Source organism: Pezoporus flaviventris, unplaced genomic scaffold (genome assembly GCF_033815535.1).
Source record: "Pezoporus flaviventris isolate CSIRO_AGI_PZ_B2104156 unplaced genomic scaffold, CSIRO_AGI_Pfla_v1 ptg000073l, whole genome shotgun sequence".
In the NCBI taxonomy this organism is placed as follows: Eukaryota; Metazoa; Chordata; class Aves; order Psittaciformes; family Psittacidae; genus Pezoporus; species Pezoporus flaviventris.
Genome location: NW_026892621.1, coordinates 132,065 through 155,749, shown reverse-complemented (window position 1 = coordinate 155,749; position 23,685 = coordinate 132,065). Strand labels below are relative to the sequence as shown.

The 23,685-nt window shown below is 39.7% G+C and overlaps 1 protein-coding gene across 6 annotated transcripts in view; it reads right to left on the bottom strand.

The window, feature by feature from the left end:
* Nucleotides 1-23,685, bottom strand: part of PXK (PX domain containing serine/threonine kinase like) — a 37,521-nt gene that overhangs the window by 10,284 nt on the left and 3,552 nt on the right. For all 6 annotated transcript variants that reach the window (XM_061472859.1, XM_061472860.1, XM_061472861.1 and 3 more), the window contains exons 2-12: nt 15,021-15,071; nt 14,326-14,373; nt 9,583-9,769; nt 7,596-7,673; nt 7,359-7,432; nt 6,380-6,454; nt 5,089-5,193; nt 4,828-4,929; nt 4,014-4,175; nt 2,710-2,827; nt 2,192-2,270 (exon numbers count right to left, since the gene is read on the bottom strand). In XM_061472859.1, the coding sequence (XP_061328843.1) occupies nt 2,192-2,270; nt 2,710-2,827; nt 4,014-4,175; nt 4,828-4,929; nt 5,089-5,193; nt 6,380-6,454; nt 7,359-7,432; nt 7,596-7,673; nt 9,583-9,769; nt 14,326-14,373; nt 15,021-15,071 (1,079 nt within the window). The remainder of the gene's footprint in view (nt 1-2,191; nt 2,271-2,709; nt 2,828-4,013; nt 4,176-4,827; nt 4,930-5,088; nt 5,194-6,379; nt 6,455-7,358; nt 7,433-7,595; nt 7,674-9,582; nt 9,770-14,325; nt 14,374-15,020; nt 15,072-23,685) is intronic.

Below are 23,685 nucleotides of genomic sequence, written 5' to 3'. Positions count from 1 at the left end.
GAATATTATTCCTAAGAAAGAGGCAGAACAACAGCAAGAATACTACTGGTACTATTCGCTTAACTCCCTCTTTCTCCTTTTTCTTCTCTGTCCTCATCCCCAGGTCACTGCTGGGTTTGTTTTGTTTGGGTTTTTTTTTTTGTTTTCCCACAGGTTTTTATGTACTGCTTTTTATTTTCCAAGCACTGCTGTAAAATAAGCATCATCCAACCCTCAGAATGTAGCCACTACTGATGGCAGAGTAAGCAAGACTGTGTATAATAGTCTAAAAGCTGATAGAACTGGTACAATTATCAATGGCAGAAAAGGGTTTCCCCAAAATAGAATGCCTCTTCCTTAAAATATATGGATTCTATAATGACAAAAGATTGATTGGGACTTCATTTTAAATTTCACCTAAAGAAAATAATTGCTCTTTTAAAGAAAACTCTGTTAGCATGCTTACCATTTTAGCATTAACAAGAACCACGTGAAAGACCAATGAGCGAACGTAACATTCTTGCCTGTACTTTGGCAAAGCAACTAAAGCAAGTATTCTGATTCTCCCCTGTATGGTATCAGCAGGAACACCAGAAATGATTAATCCTTCTCCATCCAAAACAACGACACTAGAGGGCAATGGTAGTCTGAAAATAAACTGGTTAGTCCAGATACTTTGCCCTGGAGAACATACTAGAAAACTGTCCCAGCAAGAGATCTCAAGCCTGGCTCTGAGGTAACTGTTTCAGGATCTTTTGCTGCTGTTCAACTATGGAAAATTATCACAGGCCTAGCCTAGAGAAAACAAATTCAAGTCTAGAATCAAGATTATAAGAGTAGTATTCCATTAAAAACTCAGAAATAAAGCTAATTTTAAATGACTTTTGAAAACTACTACCAGAGTTCACCCTTGTTTACAGGTCATTTTTCTGACCCTTACATATACTTGCAAAATTAATCAAAGCACATAGTTTATATGGTTATAATAAATAGCAAAGCTTAACAAATATTTAAATTACTTTATTTATTTTAAATTACATCAATTGCATTGCACATGTATGTAGAGCACTTTCGTGAAAGGTACTGGTATGAAAGGAATGTAGTATGATATCCTACATATCAGATACAGCTGGGCATGGAGTATTCAACATCTTTTAAAACCTGCATATTCCAGTATTCACAGAGTTTTCTCATACTATTCCTTGTCTGCTTACATTCTTCTCTATACCTCCCAGCTCATTTAAGGGCAGAGGAAGGCAGGAGCAGAAAAAACTGAGATAAGCCTGCACTCTTCCCAACCAGGAAATATGAATGCTCTAAACGTACTGCTCTAAACGTACTGCAATCTGTACACTATGTGTACACTGTGTACACACAGTACATAGATTTAGGTATGGGCAATCTGTCCTTTATTAAGGTCATGACTCTGGCACCTTATATTAAGAAAATATAAAAGAAGCTCCCCACCAGGAACTAGTTCTATGCTCAGCATGCTGGTGACATGTTGCAGCACAGTGACAGCAGACAGTTGTGTCCTAATTGCAGGCAGGGTGGCGCTGCAGTCAGGTATGATCTCCAGCATAGGCATGCACTGATACTGCTCCCTCTCTGCATCCTAGTCTTGCCCCATACCTGCTCTTACTACTTCACTGCATCACCAGGACTGCCTGCAAGGACACTTACTGTCTGTACTTCAGAGAACCCCTAAGCCAGTCCTGCAAGACACCAGCCAGAAATTCCACACAACATTTCATACCCAAACTCAGTCTAAATATCACTGCTGAACAAAGCAAGGGATCTATTTTGCTAGTCATAAGTAAACTGATAGCAAAATCTACTGAAGTAGGTCTGAAGGGGACATGCAAAAAGACTCCTTACTCTAAATGCTTTAAAAATATCTGTACATGACCTTAATCGCACTTGCACTGCTTTAATAGCTGCATCAATTTAAACCACAGCACCATGCTAAATAAAGTGCGTTCACAACAGCTCCAGCACACCAAGAGACAATGAAATGTTAAATGAGCATTGATCACATTCAGAAGGGATGGGTTCTACAAAGCCTATCACTTTTAAAGCTTCATTTGGGAGTCACCATACAATGCTCAGGATAAGGAAGACATCTTTTCAAAAAGGAGCAAGAGCAAGAAACTTCCTCCTAATACAATTTAAAACATTGCTACGAGCATAAAACAAGTCAAACAAGACTTACGGCATCTGTAAGAGCCGTGAGACAGTTGGCATGCCATTCTTCATAGCTTCACAGGTCAGAATGGATTCCAACACAGACACTACCAAAGAAAGAATAAGAATTAACACATTTTTGCACAGCAGGATAGCAAATGATTTAGAATAAACATCTGGCACTGCTGTGAGATGTTCCCCTAAGTAATGCAACAACTGAGCAGTGATGAAGCTCTGTGCCATGTGGTTTCTATTGTAATGTTACTATTACACATAGAAACTTCTCAAGAATGTTATACATGAGGCAAGAGAATCCAGACATCTAATTACTTACTACAACTGCTTTATTACTCAGTTTAAATATATATATATATATTTATATGCTACATATATTTCAGGATGAACACACCAGTTTTACAAATTAATAATTCTTTCTGGTCACATGCTGTAAAGATCTTAGGCTGCTATTTCACAGCATTTCATCTTAGGTAAAAGGTAAGAGTAGCCAGGAAGCTGAGACTGACATGTTCTCATCTGTATACTAACCAACAAACACTGATGGTGCAGGAGGGAAGCTCTCTACTGGAATCATATCCGGGGGTCTTCCGTATGTCATTTCAAACAGTAAGTGTCCAAAGCAATGTACATCAACACCTTCTAAAGTCTGCAGAGGAACAAAGTAACACAATTTGCTAGAACTAATCAGATTTTCACAACTGGTTTGAAAACATGCATTGATAACCCATTAAAGAAAAAGAGTTCTCTTGCATTTGAAGATAGAAAAGAGGAACCATTATGAGAGTTCCTCACCACAACCACTTCCCTGCATTACTTTAGCTCAAATGAAGTCTTCAAACCTCAAGCTAAAGCAGCTCTTGCTGATTCTCTGTATGTGATGATACAAATGGGTAGTAGTGTAGTCATGTTCTGTAAAAATGTGTAAAGTAATAAACTCTTTTAATTCACAGCATTTTAGAAGCCATACATTGACAGGAATCACAACCAAGCATGTTTTCCCAGCTAAGTCAAACTGCAAAGAATGAGATTCACAGTAAGACTAGCTGTCACTTTACAGGGAGGTGGATAAAAAGACAGCAAAAATGCATACCAAACCAATCTAGGAGAGCCTCTTTCACTCCTCCTTAGGTTTGCCCAAGCTGTACATACATGCTAAGCTCCCAGACAGAATATCTCTGAGATTTCTGAATCACATTTAAAGAGAAATGGCTCCTCTTCCTAGAAAAGCACTAACAGATTTGGACTGACATGAACTTTTGACCATTTCTTTGATAACACAGTAAAACTTGTTAGCAAGGTCATCAAGCAGCTGTCTCATGATGCTGTATGGAATTTATTACAATGAGCACTTGAAGGCATCCTTGAAGACAGGATGCTGGATAAAATATTGTATTGCTGCAAAAGAGTAAAATTTGGGGTTCTGGTTTTGTAGGAAGGTAACATTTTGCTTTGCAAGCCTGCAGTTAAAGAGATGTGTGGTACACAGTATACACATTCATATGAAATACAAGATCAGGATGGAAAGAGATCTTAAAACAACAGCAGTTTACCTCTCTTTCTGCCAGCCTTGTTGTCACAAAACCACTCACCTGCACTCCCCTTCTACCTGCTTACCTTTGGCCTCGGCATACTCCAGTGTGCTGCAACAAAACTTCTGTACAGCCAGTGATATGGAGGAAGCAGAAAATGGATTTGATGGAGAAAAAGCTCAGATTAAAGAAAGGGGGTTGAGAGAGGGTTTTTTTTTTTTCATTCTAATCAGTTCTCCACAAACAGAAGTTGAGGATAAAGGGATACATAAGAGTCAGCTAAATTCACTGATGGAATCTTACATTAATTTTCCGAAACTGTGAAAAGTATGATCGATAAAATGATGGAAGTCCCAACAAGGAATTTTCTAGATCCAGCAGTTTGCAAGTATCCCCATCCAACATCACATTGGCAGAGTGAAGATGGCCATAAGGAAATCCTTTCTCATGCAAGAATTTTAATACCTGAAAAACCCCAATGCAGAAGCATTGTCACAAGATGCTCTGATGATTTTAGATCTTACATACTCCAATACAAAAAGCAGATACATAATAAATGAGGCTCCTATTGGAAATGATTGCTCAACTTGATCTTCCATCTGCATCATCTTCAGCTGACTATTCATTTCCATTTCAGTGGTAACAATTCTCATAACACAAACATTTGATGCTGATCCTCAAAGCAAGCTTATAGACACTCCCAAAGAGATCTGGAAACTAAAGTTCACAATTCTACTGAATATTACAGCTGTAATAAAAGAAATAAAAACCCCAACACACTAATGACATTGAATTTATGGCACATGCTCTGCAGGTTATGAATTACTTCTTTCCCTTCTTCCACGAGGAAAAATCCACATTATCACCTCTCTCCCCCTTAAGCTCCACATGTACCACCTGCCTTTTGGGGGGGGGGGGGGGGGGGGGAGTGTCAGAAATCACCTCACACATAGCTATCTAAATTCAACTCCCAGCAGCTAATCTCAATTTACATTTAGCTTTGAAGTCTGCTGCTGAAATAATGCTTTTGTGCTCAGGTTTGTCTGCTTTTTCTAGTTAAACCAGTTGACCTCAAAAAACAACTTTATGAAGGCTGGTAAAAAAAGCAACAAAATACCTCTAGGATTTGCCTTCCATATGTTTTTATCTGCTGAAGTTCAAGACCTTGAATTTTTTTAGGATTGCAATACTTCTTCAGGAATGGGTCTTTTGGCTTTGCCTTTAAAAGAAACACACATATCAAGTATCATGCCCAGAAAAGCCAGTAATTGTCTTAGTTTGCTTAGCAATAGATGGTAAACAGTTGCTTAACAGAATGACAGTGGTCATTCCAGCAAACATTCTACCCTTTGAGCTGGGGACTGGGGGGAGACATTACCTTATAAATAAGGTCCTTTAGTGTCCCTTTTTCACTGAATGGTCTAATAACGAGAGCTGAAGATTCATTGGCAATGGCAAAAGTGACTTTGTAAATATAGGGATGCTACCAAAAGAAAAAACTGTAGGTAAGTTTTAGATGACACATTCTGTAGTTCATTTTCACTTCACAAGTAAGAAAATATCTGCCTGAATTGTATATTTAAAGCAATAAAATGGATTCTGTCAGTGATATTTGCTCAAGTTATTTAATCTGAACCTGGAGTAAATGCAAAGAAAACTTCACAATGACTTTGTTCAAATTCCACATAAATTAAAACATACAAACAAAATATCCGCTATGTTTTTTATCAAAATAGACTGGCAGTTTAGACGAATGAAGAATCCAGCACTTTCCATGAGCAGGTTTACTGCAGATTTAAGTCATGGTAAGCTAATAAAATCATTCAGTTTTATACAACTATGGCTCATAAGGAAACTCAGCACTAACAGCTGTCAGAAAAGTTTTGTCGTAACAACTTCCTGCAATTTTGTGAAACCAAATGAGACAGCACAGCTGGAAATAAATTATACATGCAATACATACATCAACTGAAATTACGAGTTAGGAAAAGAGCCTTTGTACATGTCTTATTTTAAAGCATCAGTTTCAGTCTGGTTTGGTGGTTGAGAAGCCTAGTTACAGCCTCTTCTGTTGAGGACTGCAGAGAGCTTTTCCACCCTTTTCAGCTGGTCTCTCACATGCTTAACATCCTTAAAGAGAAATTCTTTTTGGAGTTAAATACCAGTTTTTCAGAGATGCCTATTGGATTTATAATGCGGCATTGCACCAGAGCCTAAATTGCACAGCCCCTATGGTACCTCTACTAAGATACTCCTGTATTAAGTTCAAAGAGCTGAAGAAATAGCAACACTTTTTCCACTGCCTTATCCACTGCTGCCTGAGAGTACCCCCAGCCCAAGGGTTAGCAATTACAGTTAGACACTTAAAAGTGTTGAGGAGCTGGAATAAAAGCTCATCATTTCACAGTACTGCACAAGAATAAAAAAATACAATTAAACCACAACTCTGAATCTCCTGCAGGATTATTATCCTGTAGGATTATTAACTGTGCTGAGAACATGTTACCTCATACTGTGTGGGCAATGTAATTGAAAGGTTCATACATCTTTAAATGAAAGCAACTCTAAAATTACAAACTGTCTGCAAAGCTACACGTGTTTTTGCAAGATTAGTCCTTGACAAGAACTTCTGTGCTGGCGCAATTTAAACATCTCCAAGTCATACTCACAGAACAGGAAGAAAGTAGTTTCACAGCATACTGTAAGTCTTTGTCAGACAAGTATTTATCAGGGCCAAGATCAGCCTGGAAATAAATAGGAAAAGAAAGGTGTATCATAATAGATGTTGCACTCCATAAAGAAAAAGCTGTCTATATTCTGCTTTCACAAATTAAGACAGCTACTTGAAGGTATATTTTGAAGAGCAAGCAAGGAAATGACACATACAGAATGAAACTTGAAGAGGCTGAACAAGGCCATGGTTTTACAGTAAAAGTGTCTGACCATAAATAAGTATTACTGCCTCCTTCCTCCCCTGTGTCCGACGTGCATTACTACCACTGACTGAACTCTGCCAACCCCAAACTGGGGGACTGTGTGCATTGTGAAGTGCTAAGGCTTAAACTCCCACCTTCTTCCTCTTCAGCAAAAACAACTTTCCTCCTACTGCAGGCTTTAGTGCCATCCGCTCTCCAGTGAAGTCTCACAAACAGCTATGCCCATATAATTAAGACAGCGGCACATTTCAGCACAGGAGCATAAGCAAGCATTCAGTAACAACACTGTTTGGTGTTACTACATGTCTACCTTAAAAGGAGAAATTCATGCTTCTCTCACCTGTTAGTTTCTCAGTACAACTAAAGATCCAAGTAAGAAAACTCACCACTTAAAAGGGGATCACCTTGTTCTTTTCAGCAAGCAAATTTATACTACAATCAATCAACAGCTACATCATTACAACTACAGAAACCTGAGGTGCAGGAATGGAAACAAATGACCAGGCACAGAAACCTGCAAACTAGATTTGCCACTAGAGGAAAGACAAACAAGAAGTTCCCACACCACACATCTACCTAAGGGCTTTTAAGGCTCTTTCAAAGCCTGATCTCTTAGGTCTATCTCTCTGTCACTCACACATGGTAGTTAATATACATGAAATAAGACAGGTTCATTATGAAACAGTTGAGTATGTGATGAAAGCATATATACCCAGCTTAACACTAGCCGCTCCTTTGGTTGATTCTTAATCTTCATTAAGAAATACTTCTTACGTATTCTCCAACCTACAAAAAAATAGAAGTCAGCAGCAGCTTTAAACACCACTAAATCACACAGCTTACAGGCAGGACAAGGTCTGTAAGCAATGATGGTATTGTAATCTTAGGACAATTTGCATAGTTGAAAAAAAGAATCAGACAAGTTTTCATGCATACATGCTCTTCTTACCTATGTCTTTCAATGGTTCTACCACTTCCCACTTTGGTTCTGATCGGAAGAACATTGAGACATGCTGTAAGGCAATTTCTGGAAAGAAAAAAGGGAAGAAGGAAAAATAAAATTCAAGAGACTATATACTGTAATTATGCACATACTAGGTAAGGCTCAATGCCAGAAGGAAGCCTGCAGGAATTAGGACTGAAAGTCAGCAAAATCACTTCAAAAGGAAATCAGATACAACCACAGTTAAAAGGCATTTGCATTTTTAACCTGATAACTCAAATCCAGTTAGAAGACAGAGAAAGCATTGCCTTTGGAAAACTTAGCTGACCAGCCTGCATTCTACCTGTACCAGATCTACAATTCCAAGTCTAAATCCAATGCTCACAGCTAAGATTTCCCACAGTAGGTGTACTCTACATTCATCATGAAATGTTTCTGTTATAACTGTAAAAGTACTGCCTTTTACATCTCTTTAATGTGCTTCTACATTGCTATTACTACATCTAAACTGTGTAAACTAATCAGTTCTGTTCCAGTATGTGTTATTCTGCCCTCTTCTGTGCAGGCAAAGGTATTTTGCTAGCTATTGTGATCCTACTTGGTGGGCGGGGGAGGACACTCCTGTGGTTACTGAATTGTTCCACAGCTGAGAAAACAACTGGTTTATTCCTGAAGCAATTTGAGGGGAGATATCAGTGGAAAGTGGTGACAACAGGGGGAGAAAGGGAATCACGCCAACAAGGAGTTTTCCCTAACATGGCTTATATTGGCATAGAAACACAGCAAGAAGGTAAGGATGCCCTTATCTTTCTGCACTGCATCTTCTCTCTCTAAAAATATGCTAGGAAAAAGAATGGTGCAATAAATATCAGCTCACTGCTCCAGCATTTAAGAAATTACAAATTGATGGTGTCTCCAAATACCATAGGCAATGACTTGCTTGCTACTACCTTCCCAGCAACTTGCTGCAAAAGTAATCTTGATGAAAGTGCTCAGTTAACACAGAAGTCAGTGTCTCCTAGAGGATTTAACTTGCCTGTTCAGCATTAGCCAAACAAACTGCATCCTTAAAGAGTTACTAATAATTTACAACTCCTCCACAGCTTATCATAAACATCCAGGAAATGTTCTTTGCACTTTGAAGCCAAAGGCACAACGTTACATAAAGCGAGAGCAAAGACAAGTGAAAAGGAAACAGCAAGTTCCTGCTTCAGTAGGCTCTGCTTTTATGAAAACAAGCTTTGCATTTTGCAAAGAGTCAGTTTGACCATGCACTAAATCTGCAGAGTGGGTTTCATCACCAAGAGGAAGTTATTTTCAGTCTAGAGGACAAATACTTAACAATTTCCAATGAGTGAAGCTGAAGGCAGACAAATTCAAAGAAGCATTTAAGCATTAACTGATCCCTGCAGTATCATTTTAAGGGATGCAGTGATTTTCCAGTATTTGGATGGAGAGTGTAACTTATTTGAGCCTTGAAAAATTACTCAACCTAGCTCAAACAGTTAGTCTCACAACCCAAAGTGATAGACAGGGTGACCACAATTGTTCCTGTTGATGTGAAAAATCTCAGAACCATGACAAAAGCAGGATTCAGTGTTCAGACAACCTGTTTTAACAGAACAAACTGAACTCTATTTTACACTCTGGTAGGCAAATAATTTCCCAACACCAACACTCCCTCCCCATTTATCACAACCTGTGCCACTCTCACCACCCCCCCTGCTCCATGTGCTGCTTATATAGATGTTGACCCTTGTCACTGCTTTGTAAAATAAGCCAAATATTTAGATTTGACAATCACAGCATGATTCATGCACAGAGTTGAAGAAACATGATCATAAATAATTATATGCACAGCATGATCATTTTGAAGGTTGTTCCCCATCCACCCCCAATACTTCAGTGTAAATCCTTGCCAGCATTAATAAATATATACGTACACGCTGAAGTGAAACTGTAATGCAGCTTTGCAACCCCTTACTTCACTTACCAGTGTAGTTTACAGAATAGCTGTTTGGATCCAAGAACTTTTTTACCACTTCACAGTTGGACAGGATGTGATGGGTAGTAATTACATCAAGATAGGCCTGGAGTCCCTTCTGTCTTTCAGCTATGAATTCACGCTCCATATTTCCAATCAATTTTTTTGGAGGAAGAGGTAGACTTAGAGTTGAGATCTTGAAAAGAGAAGAAAAATTACTAACCTTGCTTCAAAATGCCTCAGGGATATGAACTAGCAACCCAGAAAGTAAGACTCTCAGCAGCAAGATAACTATGGGATAACTCCTTTTGTACTGTGTACATACAAGCTTTTATGTTTTTTTTTCTAAGCACTGTTATCAGAGTGAGCTAGTCAGACAACAGCTCACATCCCACCAGGAGAAGATTACTAAGTGGAACACCACTGATAATGTGAGAAGATGAATTTTTGCTAGTGAGTCATGGATTCAAATCACTACACAAAACTTTCAGATGCTAAATGGCCCTAATTTTCAGCTAAATCCTTTCTATGACATATCTCTGCCACAGCACAAAAACAATTCACACCTCACCATTTTCTCCAGATAAGATTTATGCTTTCTTATTTCATCAAGTGAAGATTAGTAACTTTCCATTGTCTCTACTGCCTTTATAGGTAATTTAAAGCCTTTACTGCCAGCATTTTAAGTCTGTCATTTCAAATATGGTGCAACTTTCCCATTTTCTCTTTTGAATTTGCTGCTCTACACCTTTCAACCAGCTTTGCATCTTTCGACCCAGAAATTCCTGAAACCCACCTGTGGATGTACACTACTTGGTTTCTGTTGATAGAAGTGATCCAAAACTTCAGATAAAAATCAGAGAGATACTTTGAAATGGGATGATGAAAAAATGCACAAAAACTTCAAGCCTTATGTAAGTCACATCAAAGAGCTGGTCTTTAGTGTTTATATCCAATTATATCATGTGAATTGCCAGAATACGTTTGCATGTTGTTAACACATCGTTGTCCTGCAGATCAAAGCACCTGCCTTGACTATGCTGAGCCTCCATGGGAGTTATCTCTAAGAAATATGTATTGCAGGAATCCATTACACCAGATGCAGTAACCTCATTTCTAAAGCAAACAGTTCACCAGGGAGAAGACAGGGACTTTTGGTGCTCAAACAACTTCCATTTTAACCAGTGAAAGAAGTGAAGGATTAGTTCAAACTGGGGCAGAAGTAGCAGTCCCTTGACTTTTCTGTCTCCTTTTGAACACACTTGTCCTCCCACTAACTTTAGCACTTCTCCAGTTTTTGACTGCAAATCATGGGCTGGAGAAGAACCATAACTATGTCGGAATTACAGAAGATGTTAATGAAAATCATACTATCCACTGAGCAGATTTTAATGCTCTTTCACACCCAAGGGGAAAACAAAAAGACAAATCCAGGAGTAAACCCAAAAGCAACAATATACCACTTACTGCCAGTAATTCACCACATTGGTTTTAAGACCAGAGGCATACACAACTTTAATTTGGCAAACTAGTTTTACTTCAATTCAAAACCAAGCTTTTAAACAAAACCTAAATCCATTTCTTGTACTGCTCACTGGAAAAGCATGTCAAATCCTAATCATCTTCACCCTCTTGACCTGACAGCTAGCTGACATCGGAGAAAAAAGCACCATCGGAGAGAAAAGGACTCTAGTTCAGACGTTTTACTTCAATAAACCACACATCTGCTACTCTTTCAGCAGAAAGTAACATGCACCCCCAGGTTTTTGTTGCAATCTGCCAAAGCACACAGCACAGCGTCTACCACAGAACACCACCTCACGGAAGCTCTGACCTTGCAAAGACCCCGCATGCCTTCAAACACGAGCTGTACTTCCCTTTGGCCCCAGCTCAGTGCTGGAGCCAGGATGGGCTTCACCACAGAAGAACCTAGGAATTAATGTCTGCTCAGGAATGTCTGCTCAAAAGCTGCAATAAAATGCTTCACAAAAGCCACATATCTTGCTGTGAATACTGTACTAGTAGTTCATTTGATAAAACAGAAGAGCAGCCAAAGATCTTCACATATCTGTCTCATAAGTGAAGAGGAAGAAATGCAGGATGGTTTGGAAGGATCTTTTCAATCCTGTTCACAGCTGAGATTTCAGAGAATGTGGCTTGAAACTTTTTGCTGCAGTTCAGGGTCACAGGTACATACCTCTCATTGTTTTTCAAGGTATTTGGTAGGACTGCATCCCCTATACTAGACAATTTTGTAATCCCCAATCCTTACTATTATTACATAGGCAGCCCCAGATTAAAAGCAGAAAAGTCACATTCCAACTCAACTGCAGCTGTGTTCAACCACAACCACCCAGACTTATGGGGAGATCAAGTATGCTACAAGAACTGGAAGAACTTGGAGCTTTACACCCAAAAGAAGCTCCAGCAGTTTTTCCAGCAACATTTTAGTGCTGCAGCAAGGAGACTGGGGTTTGGTATTTTTGCACTGTTCATTGGTTTATACTGGGGGCGGGGGGGAGGGGAGATGGGGGAGGTATTCTGTTTTAAGTTTTTGTGTTTAAATTCAGTATACACAAGATGAGAGTTTAGAGTTTAAAAACAAGTTATGGGACCTGGAAACTGTGATGAAATACTGTTGCTTCAAGTTCTGGATGGAAAGAACTGAGGAGTGTAGCACTATCTTAATGGAGCAGAAAACCTCAGCTCCAGCATCATGAAAAACAATTTATTAAAAACGTCAAAATAGTGGGAGAAAAGAGCAATTTAAACATGCTTCTTGCCAGCTACTGTCTGCTGTCTCTTGATCCTGGCATTTGGAACTAGGCTGAAGGAACAGTGGTGTTTGTCAATAGCAGAGTTGTGCATCTTCGATAAAGGCTTAAAACTCTCCTCCTGCCCTTCCACTGGGCACATAATGAAGAACTGCACCTCTTAGGGCAGGTTTTTGTACTAGCCAGAAAAGGTTGTCTCCAACCAGAGATATATCTTTGCCTTTCCCAACTGTGGAAAGCAGAAACAGGAGTATGAACATCAATGTCTGAGCAGCAGTCTGCATTGAAGGAGACCAAGTGCTATAGAACATGGCCTTTAGGTGCCGACTGCATATCCCTCCTACTCAAGTTATACTTATGCCTTGATGATTCTGTTTGATCATTTCTAGCCATTCAAGCAGCTCAAATTTTTGTCCCAGATCTTGGTACCTTGTATCTGAAAAAATCTGTCTCGTTTCAAATTCCTCCTTGACCTGCTCTACAAGCTGCTGTCAGATAGCTTCCTGAACCCTCAACTTTATCATTCACCTTTGTCTCAGATACAAAGGCCTTTTCTGTCTGTACTACACCACACATAACCTATTTACCTTCACCTTCCAGACCTTCTACCTAGGCCTAACCTTTCAGTACCTGTCAATTCTGAATTTTAAGTCTTAAAGGTCCACTGCCTGTTCTACTAAAGCTGCCTCATTTGGAAGTTAAATGAGAAGCCAACAAAGCATTTTCATGCCTTAACATACTCTATTCCCCATGGTTAAGAGGAGCTTGTTATAGCTGGCTGCAGAAATGAACTCTTTCTTCTTTTTAAAACTTTCTCAAAATGATTTCTGTGAGATCTCTATCAAAACTTGACTATGGTTAAGACAGCAATGACTACTACGTACTGCACCAACTAGTATAATCTCATATCCTTGTGTTCCCATGGATGCTTATCTAAAATCCTGGACTTCTCTGGAGCAGGAGACTTCTTTGTATTGCATTTATTCAGCACATCACACAAGAGGTTTCTAGGTCATGATAAAAGTTCCTATGAGTTACTGCACTACTCCATTCCTGCTGCATAATTCCATACAGCGACCATGTTGCATTTTTTTAATTATGACTAATTTGCTCCCCCCCCATCCAACTTCTAACATTGGAATCAGTTATAGCAGACTCTCAGAGCACACAATTCAACATCCTCACATGGCTTTGATCACTGAAGTTCATCAAGTAGACAGCTGATTTGATTAGGGGGAAGAGACAGGAACTGGAAGCAGTATTAAGCTCTTTGAATTCACATAACATTTCACAGAAGGGAAAAAAATCAAAGTCACAAAAAACTATCCTCAAATCACAGCAGCATTCACTTTTTATCTTGTTTGCCTCATACTATGGAACAAGTTTCACTGCTGTAGATGCTAGTTGCTGCTGCTTCTCCCTTTTCCCAGACACATGCATATACCCTGCTTTTTCCCACAGAAACTAAAAAAGAAAGAATTGTCTTAAAAAGCAAAAGAAACACACACAGTAAGTCCAGTGTTTAACTAAGGAACACTTTCCAGTGATACAGAGAACCATCACATGATAAGCAGTGTCTGGTAGTGCTTTTTGACAGATATAAATAATGAGACACATAGCACTTCAGTGCTGAATTTGAAGGCTGGGATATGCCTTGGCTTCCTTCAACTCAAAGGAGGAACAAATGACAACACATAAAACTGGAACAAGTCACAGTATTGAAGGGAAAGTTTCAGTAGCTGCCAATTTCCTCCACTTCTATATAAACTGGTCCTGTTGATGCTAAAACTTAAATTTCACAAGAGAAAACATGAGTGAAAAAAGTATACATTCAAGTTGCATTTGAAGCCACAGTTTCTCTTTACAGCTGTGTGAATTTTTATTTTTTCTTCACTGTACTATATAAAACTATCACAAGCCATTTTAAAACTATCCTTCTAATGACATTTTATATTTATATATCAAGGATGAAAGTTACCTGCAAGCTATTATTAAGCAAGTCAAAGTCACTATATCGCCTCACGATCTGTAAGACAGAAAGACAAAAGTTCAGGAAACATTATTATTTCTCCCATTAGCATTTTACTCTTCAAAAATCCCATTACAGAAAAGTAATCCTTATTTATACTCATCTTCTTTAAATCATTTTTGTACAAATTCATAACTGTTGGATTAATGTCATGTTGCCAGAGAACAAAGAAGAGGTTTAATCACATCTTGACCAGAATGAAAATGCATTTTTAAACATTATTTTAAAACAGATTAAAGAAAATATTTGTGAGCCAGGTTTTCTGCAAACAAAGCATTTTTGCCATATGAGTTGCAAGAACTTTTCCTGTCATCTTCATTAGTCGGTCACATATCAACAAGGTCTGTGATTTTAGCAGTAAGAAAGGTAAACTGGCATTTGAGATTTAAAAATGATGGTTGTAACACACAGTAGTAATCCACAAACATTTTTCCTGGAATAGTCACAACAGCAGCAGAAACAGCCTTCTGGCAACAATATTGGTTTTCTCTTAGTTTTTGACCAAAAGTATTTAAGCGCTTCATATTCTCAATTCCAAACCAACAATTCCCTCTCCAGCTCAAACTTAAAAAGCAAGAAAGACAGTTTTCAAACTCTTCCTAAAAAGGCATCCTGGTTCCATGAAGCACAGTTTAGGAAATTACCTGCCAGCTGTTTTCTGCTGAAACTCCTCTCTGAACACGGATGATGTATTCCTAATAAAAGAAAAAAGTTATTAGAAATGAGAACTAAAAAGCTTAAGAAAGCTCTTAGGTACTTCTCCAAATATGAGCACTATCAAACTAGGAAACATTCAGATAGAGGTTTTAAACTGGGTTTGCTCAGACCCATCACCAGCAGTTGTCTCCCTCTGTCCCCTAGAGTAGAAGACAAAGAGAGGTCCAAGAGCCTGCAGATCTATGAAGCATCTGAACAGTTTAATTTAGTTAAGAAAAAAGATATGTAGAACATACTCACCACACATCTCTACCAACAACAGCTGAAGTACTCACTTCACCTCCAGGTGAAGAACTCTCCTCACCTTCAACATCTAACAAGTACCCCTCAGGAATTATTGCCACCATCATAACAGAATAAATGCCAGTAAATGCCCACAACTGCTCAATCTCTGATTATTTTTGTACAAGAAAGGTTACCACGAAAGCTTTGGAGTATGCTTGAGTTATTAGAATGTATCAGTTTCTGATTATAACAATTCTTCATTTATAGTGCATGCTTAATGTTAATTATACATGAACTATGCAGATATATTTAAATCTCAGTGAACCACTTTTACATTTGAATTAATAATTCTCCTGCCACAACTACATTCATAAAGCACAATTCTTTTCAGTCTCTTCATTTCAATCTCCACTGAGATCACTCAGAATCACTCAAGAATAGATGTCAAGTATTTTGTACAGCTCTCAGGCAGACTTCAAGGAAGCTGTGATTTTGTTTAGACCTGCTCTGTTTAAGTTTGAAAACGGCTCTAAAAACACTTTTGACATTTCAAAGATCATAAACAAGGCAAATCCTTTCCCCAGAAAGCCTACAATGTCCATGTTAGATATGCTTGAATTAGCAAAGGAATAAAACTAATCTGGGCTAAATGTAGTAACAGATACTTCCTTTACCATTTGCACACACAAGGCTCTATAAATGCAGCTCTTCTTAAAGTCTTATTACACAGATAAGCCCATGGCCATATCATTTATATTGGAAAACATGAAAATGGAGAGCTAAAAGGTAAGGTGCCTGAGAAAACGCAACTCCCAACACTGAAGTGAGCTGGAGAGTGCCCAGAGTGAGAAGAGGGAAGAAGGCGTGAAAGAACCTGTACTTTTAGTAGCAGTCTGATGTTGCAGGAGAGGTGCATATCCCCATGATTTTTAAGCATATTCATATTCTTTGCTATTCTTGAGTGCAGGGATGGGACCCACCACCAGTGCTCAAACCACTAAATCCTCCCAGGTTCCTCCCCGAACACGCTCAGTGGCACTGCACACCTGCAGCTACAAGATCCACAGTGAAGACTGGAAACTCTAAACCCAACACCAATTCAGGCTACGGCTCACATGGTACATGTGAAAAACTCCTTGCACTTGTGCCAGGCAACACGTTGAGTACTCAGCTATTGCCTGCAGTGCAGCAAGCATCACATGATAAATCATTTGTTATTCAGCCCAGTTGACTCTTCACTCACCCTGGCACAAACTTTCTGTTGTATTTTATGTGAAAGGCTGAATGATTTTTCAATGTCAAATGCCACCTCATCTTGTTGAACTTCTTCTATCAACAGGATTCTTGCACAAAAAGGACAGATCAGAGCATTATATACATTTTTTTTCAGACATTAAAATTAATGCTTCATTCCAAATTATTATGAACAGACAATAATGACATAACAAATACACAAAGGCATTTCCAGCACCTTAGAGTTGTAGAATCAGAGTGGTTTGGGTTGGAAAAGACTTTAAAGATCATCTAGTTCCAACCCCCTGCTATGGGCAGGTTCCACTTGACCAGGCTGCTGAAAGCTTTGAGTCTATGTATATAACAAATTTGTCCATTCTGTAACAATAACTCTATCTGGCATGAACCTGCATACCAGTTAGATAGCTCAATCAACTATTTGATCCATGAGGAATTATAAATTCAACTTCACAGTTAAAAATCCACTACAGGTATTAATTAATAACTTCTTTCAGGTACTGTGAAGCATCTCCTGATTTTGGAAGCTGCCTTCAGAACCACACAGAACCAATTCTCCTCTTTCAAATGAACTGAAATTAAAAGCTTGTACAGTGAAAAACACAAAAATACCTCTGGATGCAAAGAAAGTGGGGCACATCACAAAATCCCTCTGTAGAATTAAATTCCCATTTAACATTTACCACCATGAAAAGCAAGTAGTGTAAATCAAGAATTAGAACTATTCCAGACAAGAAGCAAAGGCAACACTTACCAGACGGCATTACCTTGTGTATTTAACCTTAACTAATCCAGAATTTATTTACTGGAGTTTCCTTCCAATGCACAAAGCTGCTCAGGCGAAAACCTATTCCAGTTTCTAAAATTCATTTCAAAAAACCTTTATTATCAACAGATGTCAAATACCTGTAACAATTTTGAGCCATCTAGAACGAATTCAAAACTCATGAAACCAAAAGTGATTTTAAACTCTTTATATCACAGAATCATAGAATAGTTTGGGTTGGAAGGGACCCCCAGAGGTCCAAGCAGCTTACTTGGAAATGATGGAAATCCAAGATATCACAAACCAAAATACGTATCTATTACAATGGAATTAAAGCATCTGTTTGCAGAAAGTCAGCCTGGCAGCACCCTCCATATTCCTTTCTCTTCCCCATTTGAAATTATAATTAAAGTATTTTCCTGCAAAACAAGAAGCCCAAATCCTCATAAATAGTAACAAAAATCCACAGAGCTGATGGCAAATGCAACCAGTGGAAAAACTGAGCGACAGAAACCAATTAAGGGGACACCTGGAAACCCAGATTCACCACTAATATGGCTTTTCCTGTTTTGTGATCGCTGCTGTATTTTGGGAAGTAGGAAGAGGCTACTCCACACACAGTCAAAAAATTGCAGCAACTGCTTATACAGCAAGTCTCAAAGGAACATTGGCTGTTTCTCTGAAAAACCACGTCAGTGATGATTCACCATGTTCATTCATCTTTTCCATGCTTTTCTAAGAAGTAGATTATTGCTCGATCCCTGGTAGCATTTGTTCTTTATACAGCGAATAACCTTTTCTATTGCACCCCGAGAGAATGCTTTTGGGCAGGCAGAACACACAAATTCATTAGACAACAATCAAAGCATCTTATTGCATACAATCACTCTGATTGATAACGACAGCTGTCTCTTCTGGAGGGCCTCGTGATAACCAGCTTGGGGCTCAGAGCTCATTCTCACGGTAAAAATACCCCATAGATTTGGTCCACAGGTATTGTTTTCCACCCATACTCAAGCATTTGCTCATCCAGTTCTGCTTTGGCACCCCAAAGCACTAACAGAGCCCCTGCTCTAAGTCATGGGGTTTGCAACCTGAAAGAAGAGAGAGCATCACTCTTCAGATGTGATTGTTAGTTCTGTCTATATGGAAAAGGTAAGTTTCCCCCAAAACTCTCTCCATCTGCGCTGACTATAACACAGAATTAGCCACCCTGTCAATAGAACTTCTGTTGTATTGGTTTTCTGGTTTTTCTTTCCTCCCCAGAATTGATCATGAGATTGAAAGTCAAAGAATAGCTATAGCAGAAAAGGCATAAGAAATACAACCCCATTGCCAATATCTGCCATAGCTGCACATAATCAGCAGACCACAATGTGCTCAGTTTCAGTGAGAAGTTGATACTTCCTATTGCCTCCACACAGCAACCAGCTTGTCTTGTGATTATAATTAGCACTGCTGATATATGCTTCCCATAGGACTCAACTCCTCAAGGAAAAAGCCTAAATGCACAAAAGCTTTTATTACTCTGCCAAATTCTATTTTGCTTAGGGGAAAAAATATCTGAATTACAATTATTTTCCTCTGAGACAGCATGATTTGACAGTGATACTGAGCCTGTGCCCGTGGGAAATAAATGCAAGTATAAGGAAAACTGATAGGCACACACAGAATAAGTTCTGATTAGCTGCTTCATCTAACTCAGGAAAATATAGAATTATAGAATCATAGAATAGTTAGGGTTGGAAATGACCTTAAGATCATCTAGTTCCAACCCCCCTGCCATGGGCAGGGACACCTCACACTAAACCATCTCACCCAAGGCTCTGTCCAACCTGGCCTTGAACACTGCCAGGGATGGAGCTTTCACAGCTTCCCTGGGCAACCCATTCCAGTGCCTCACCACCCTAACAGGAAAGAATTTCTTCCTTATATCCAATCTAAACTTCCCATGTTTAAGTTTTAACCCGTTACCCCTTGTCCTATCACTTCAGTCTCTAATGAAGAGTCCCTCCCCAGCATCCCTATAGCCCCCCTTCAGATACTGGAAGGCTGCTATGAGGTCTCCACGCAGCCTTCTCTTCTCCAGGCTGAACAGCCACAACTTCCTCAGCCTGTCTTCATACGGGAGGTGCTCCAGACCCCAATCATCCTCGTGGCCTCCTCTGGACTTGTTCCAACAGTTCCATTTCCTTTTTATGTTGAGGACACCAGAACTGCACACAATGCTCCAGGTGAGGTCTCACGAGAGCAGAGTAGTGGGGCAGGATCACCTCCTTCGACCTGCTGGTCACGTTCTTTTTGATGCAGCCCAGGATACGGTTGGCTTTCTGGGCTGCAAGCGCACACTGAAGCCAGCTCATGTTCAATTTCTCATCAACCAACACCCCCAAGTCCTTCTCTGAAGGGCTGCTCTGAATCTCTTCTCTGCCCAACCTGTAGCTGTGCCTGGGATTGCTCTGACCCAGGTGTAGGACCTTGCACTTGTCATGATTAAACTTCATAAGGTTGGCATCAGCCCTGAGGGACGCCACTTGTTACTGGTCTCCAGCCGGACATTGAGCCATTGACCACAACTCTTTCCGTGCAGCCATCCAGCCAGTTCTTTATCCACCGAGTGGTCCATCCATCAAATTGATGTCTCTCCAATTTAGAGACAAGGATGTCGTGTGGGACAGTGTCGAACGCTTTGCACAAGTCCAGGTAGATGACACCAACTGCTCTACCCCTGTCCATCAGTTCTGTAGCCCCATCATAGAAGGCCACCAAATTGGTCAGGCAGGATTTCCCCTTAGTGAAGCCATGCTGGCTGTCCCCAAGCACCTTGTTGATTTTCATGTGCCTTAGCATGTCTTCCAGGAGAATCTGCTCCAGGATTTTGCCAGGCACAGAGGTGAGACTGACTGGTCTGTAGTTCCCTGGGTCATCCATTTTCCCCTTCTTGAAAATGGAGGGTTTATTTCCCTTTTTCCAGTCATCGGGAACTTCACCTGACTGCCATGATCTTTCAAATATGATGGACAGGGGCTTTGCAACTTCATTTGCCAGCTCCTTCAGGACCTGCAGATGGATTTCCTCAGGTCCCATGGACCTGTGCACGTTCAGGTTCTTAAGATGGTCTCGAACCAGATCCTCTCTTACAGTGGGCGCAAGGTCTTCATTCTCACAGTCCCTGCGTCTGCCTTCCAAGACTTGGGTGATGTGGTCAGAGCATTTCCAGTGAAGACTGAGGCAAGGAAGTCATTCAGAACCTCAGCCTTCTCCAAATCCAGGGTAGCCAGTTCTTCCAAGAGCTTCCGGAGAGGGCCCACATTGTCCCTAATCTGTCTTTTATTTGCAATGTAAATACATAACATAATGGGAAAGGCTTCAGAAGCAGCTACCAGAGCTCAATCCTGCTGACAGCTTTAGAGATCAACAGCCTAGCTCAGTGAGGTCTAGGTTAGCTACACTTTCACTCCTACATGAATGGCTCAAAATCTTTCCTATGATCAGTTTACCAAACAACTTCAAAGGAGCTCCAACAGCTGCTAGTTGGTAAAGAAAGGTCTCAGCTTGCAGGAGAGAGACAACCTCCTGCTACTGATTTAGTCGACAGGCAGCAAACTCATTTGCAGCAACTACATAGGCACCACCAACCAGACAGGCCATAAAAGCATCCCCAAGACAAACCCATCTAGACTCCCACAGAGGTCAGGTCTGTACATCCGCTGCTCTTCCTATCAATACTGCCAAGCCAGATCCTGCCACAGCCTTGACATTCCAGTAGCAGTTCAATATTCATTTCTAAAGATGCCAAGCAAAGCAGTTTTACCTATGGGAGCATTTCCTTGTTGTTCCAATTAGTCAGGAAAGCAGAGTAGGGAAAGCTGCACTGTCATTTCCTGAAAAAAATCTTCCTACCACTACAGAGGCTGCAGAGAGCCTCTGAAAAACTGTTTTCCAAATATCCCCATGGGTCGGTAACAGCCTTGCTGCATTTTCCAGCCCTTTGCCAGTAAGAGTTTCACAATCACTGACTGGGATTAACGTTATCCTGAATTTACCCATTTTCATGCACAGCCAACATTTAGGTGCTTATTTTCCCCAAAGATTAGTCCCTGGTATTCTAGCACTTGTGAAAACATCAGCACCAGCAGCTCAGAGCTGCTCAGATAATTTTGTTAACATTCCTAGGTGAAAGTTACCCAACAAAGCATGTTCAAATGTTTAACAATTGCTGTTTATCATCTTTCCTAGTTTTGAAACAGAAAGCAAATGGGAAAGAAAGGCTTTTGCAGTGGTAAAATAGGAAAGAACAAGTGGTGAATTTAGAGATTCATATAATAAAACATAGAGAGTCTTGCCAATATTGGGTAATACATTCTGTTTTCCTTAGTAAACAGTCTCTAAATTTCTGGCTCGGGATAGTCAGTCTGTTTTTCCACAGATTTCTGCTGTACATCTGTTTAATCCAACAGGCTTGAAAAGCCAACTATTATAAAAGATCCAGGTCACCTTCAGGTCACATCAACAAAAAGTCTGAAAGGGCTTTATTTTATAAGCTTTAAAGAGAGGAAAGCCTAATTAAGCATGAATACAATCTCTGCTTAAGTAGGCCGGATTGGAACCATTTCTAGTAAGAAGTTCTTTTAAATGGTTATTTAGAAAATCTACCATGTGAAAAGCAGCAACAAAATAAGGAAAGCTGCTCAGACTCAGGGATCTCTTTGCTACAGGGCACAGTAGTTACTGGCTGCCATTAAGCTCATCTGAGGTATGAGCAGCCACAGAAGTGTTTACCTACGTTTTAAACAATACATGTTTGTCTGGGGACATTACAGGGTTCCACACACGCTGTAAGAATGAGTAAGCCATCCAGTAAGTGAAAGTTATGAAATAGGACAGCTGCAGAGGAAAACAGGACACACACTTGCATGTAATGAAACTTACTCAATGAGAAAAGCTCTGGAGAGACACAACAGAAATCACAGCTTCTCAGTAGCCTGCACCACCACGGCCTTCACCAGGAGAGCAAAATATTCAGTATTCTTCAGGAAATACTCAGTAGCCAACAAAAACATTCTAATTGCACTGCAATGGATTTACTAAGATATGATACTAATACTTTGACTGCAATCTTTGCGGGAGCTACAGATGCAATATTAATTTAGTAGGCTCACTAGTAAAAGCCATAAGATTAGGCTGTCTAAAATTAGGTGCGATGAAACAGCTTTTTTGAGCTCAAGCCAGAGGGAGGTGGTCAAACTTGCTAAGTCCAGTGGAAGGACTGCATTTCCAAAACCTCAAACAAGTGAACTCAAATAGTCCCTGTTCTAAAGCCACCTCTAAAAGTAACTTTAGGATTCCCACCCCCTCAAAGGGAAGGCAACTTTGGAGGGATTCAATTCCTTATGAAGCAGATGTGCAAAGACCTTTACAAGCTTTTAAAATAAACCCCACAGTTCTAGAAACACATGGCTCCATTTTTGTATCACAGAACAGTAGAGGAAAAATATAAATGCTTTTTTGACGTTTTTCTAATCTAAAAGCTGTGAGTGTCAACATACATCAATGGAAAAGAAAAACCCTGAAAGTACGTTATGAGAGGGATTTATTTCAGCTGTTCATTTCCAAATGCCTTTAAGACAACAATGTACTGCAGCAAAATTGGCTGTTTCACTGCTTCAATCTCAACATGAAATGGGTGAAAAAGGAAAATCACTTCAGGAAAGAATTACGGAATTAACAATTAAAGAATGCCCAGAAGTATATTATAACTTGCTAGTGGTTTTACTGCTCTAAACTGCTCTAAAACTTGTATGTACAGATGTGCAGCTCTTATTAAAGAATGTGTCTAGATTATTGGGATAGAAAATAGCACCCTATTTTAAGGCTTAGAAAGAAAGCCACTTAAAAATAGCAAATACAAAACATAGCAACATGAAGCGAGTTCAATAGCCAAAATTTATTAAAGCTTTAGTACTGAAAATGCCTCTGCTGTCAGAACACATTTGGCCTTAAGAGGAGACACCTGGAAATGGCTTAATATACTGGATGTAACTCCACTCCTGTTGAGTTCAAGGAATGAAATGGCAACAAACCAATTTCATTTGGTTGGTACACACACCTACCAAGAGCACTGAACTGTGCCTGTGAAAGTTGCCCAACACACTCCCGTAGTTATAGTTACTCCTGGAAGTTATATTTACTCTCTCTTCTCACACAGTGCTAGTGATTGAAGCATATAGCAGAAGACAAAATGAAGCTGACAGGGTTTGCTCATGTAATTTAAAATCTATTAAGTGGGGTACCATTGGAATGTGCCTGCAATACAGATTTATTTGGCTTTCAGAATGAAAAGGACTCCA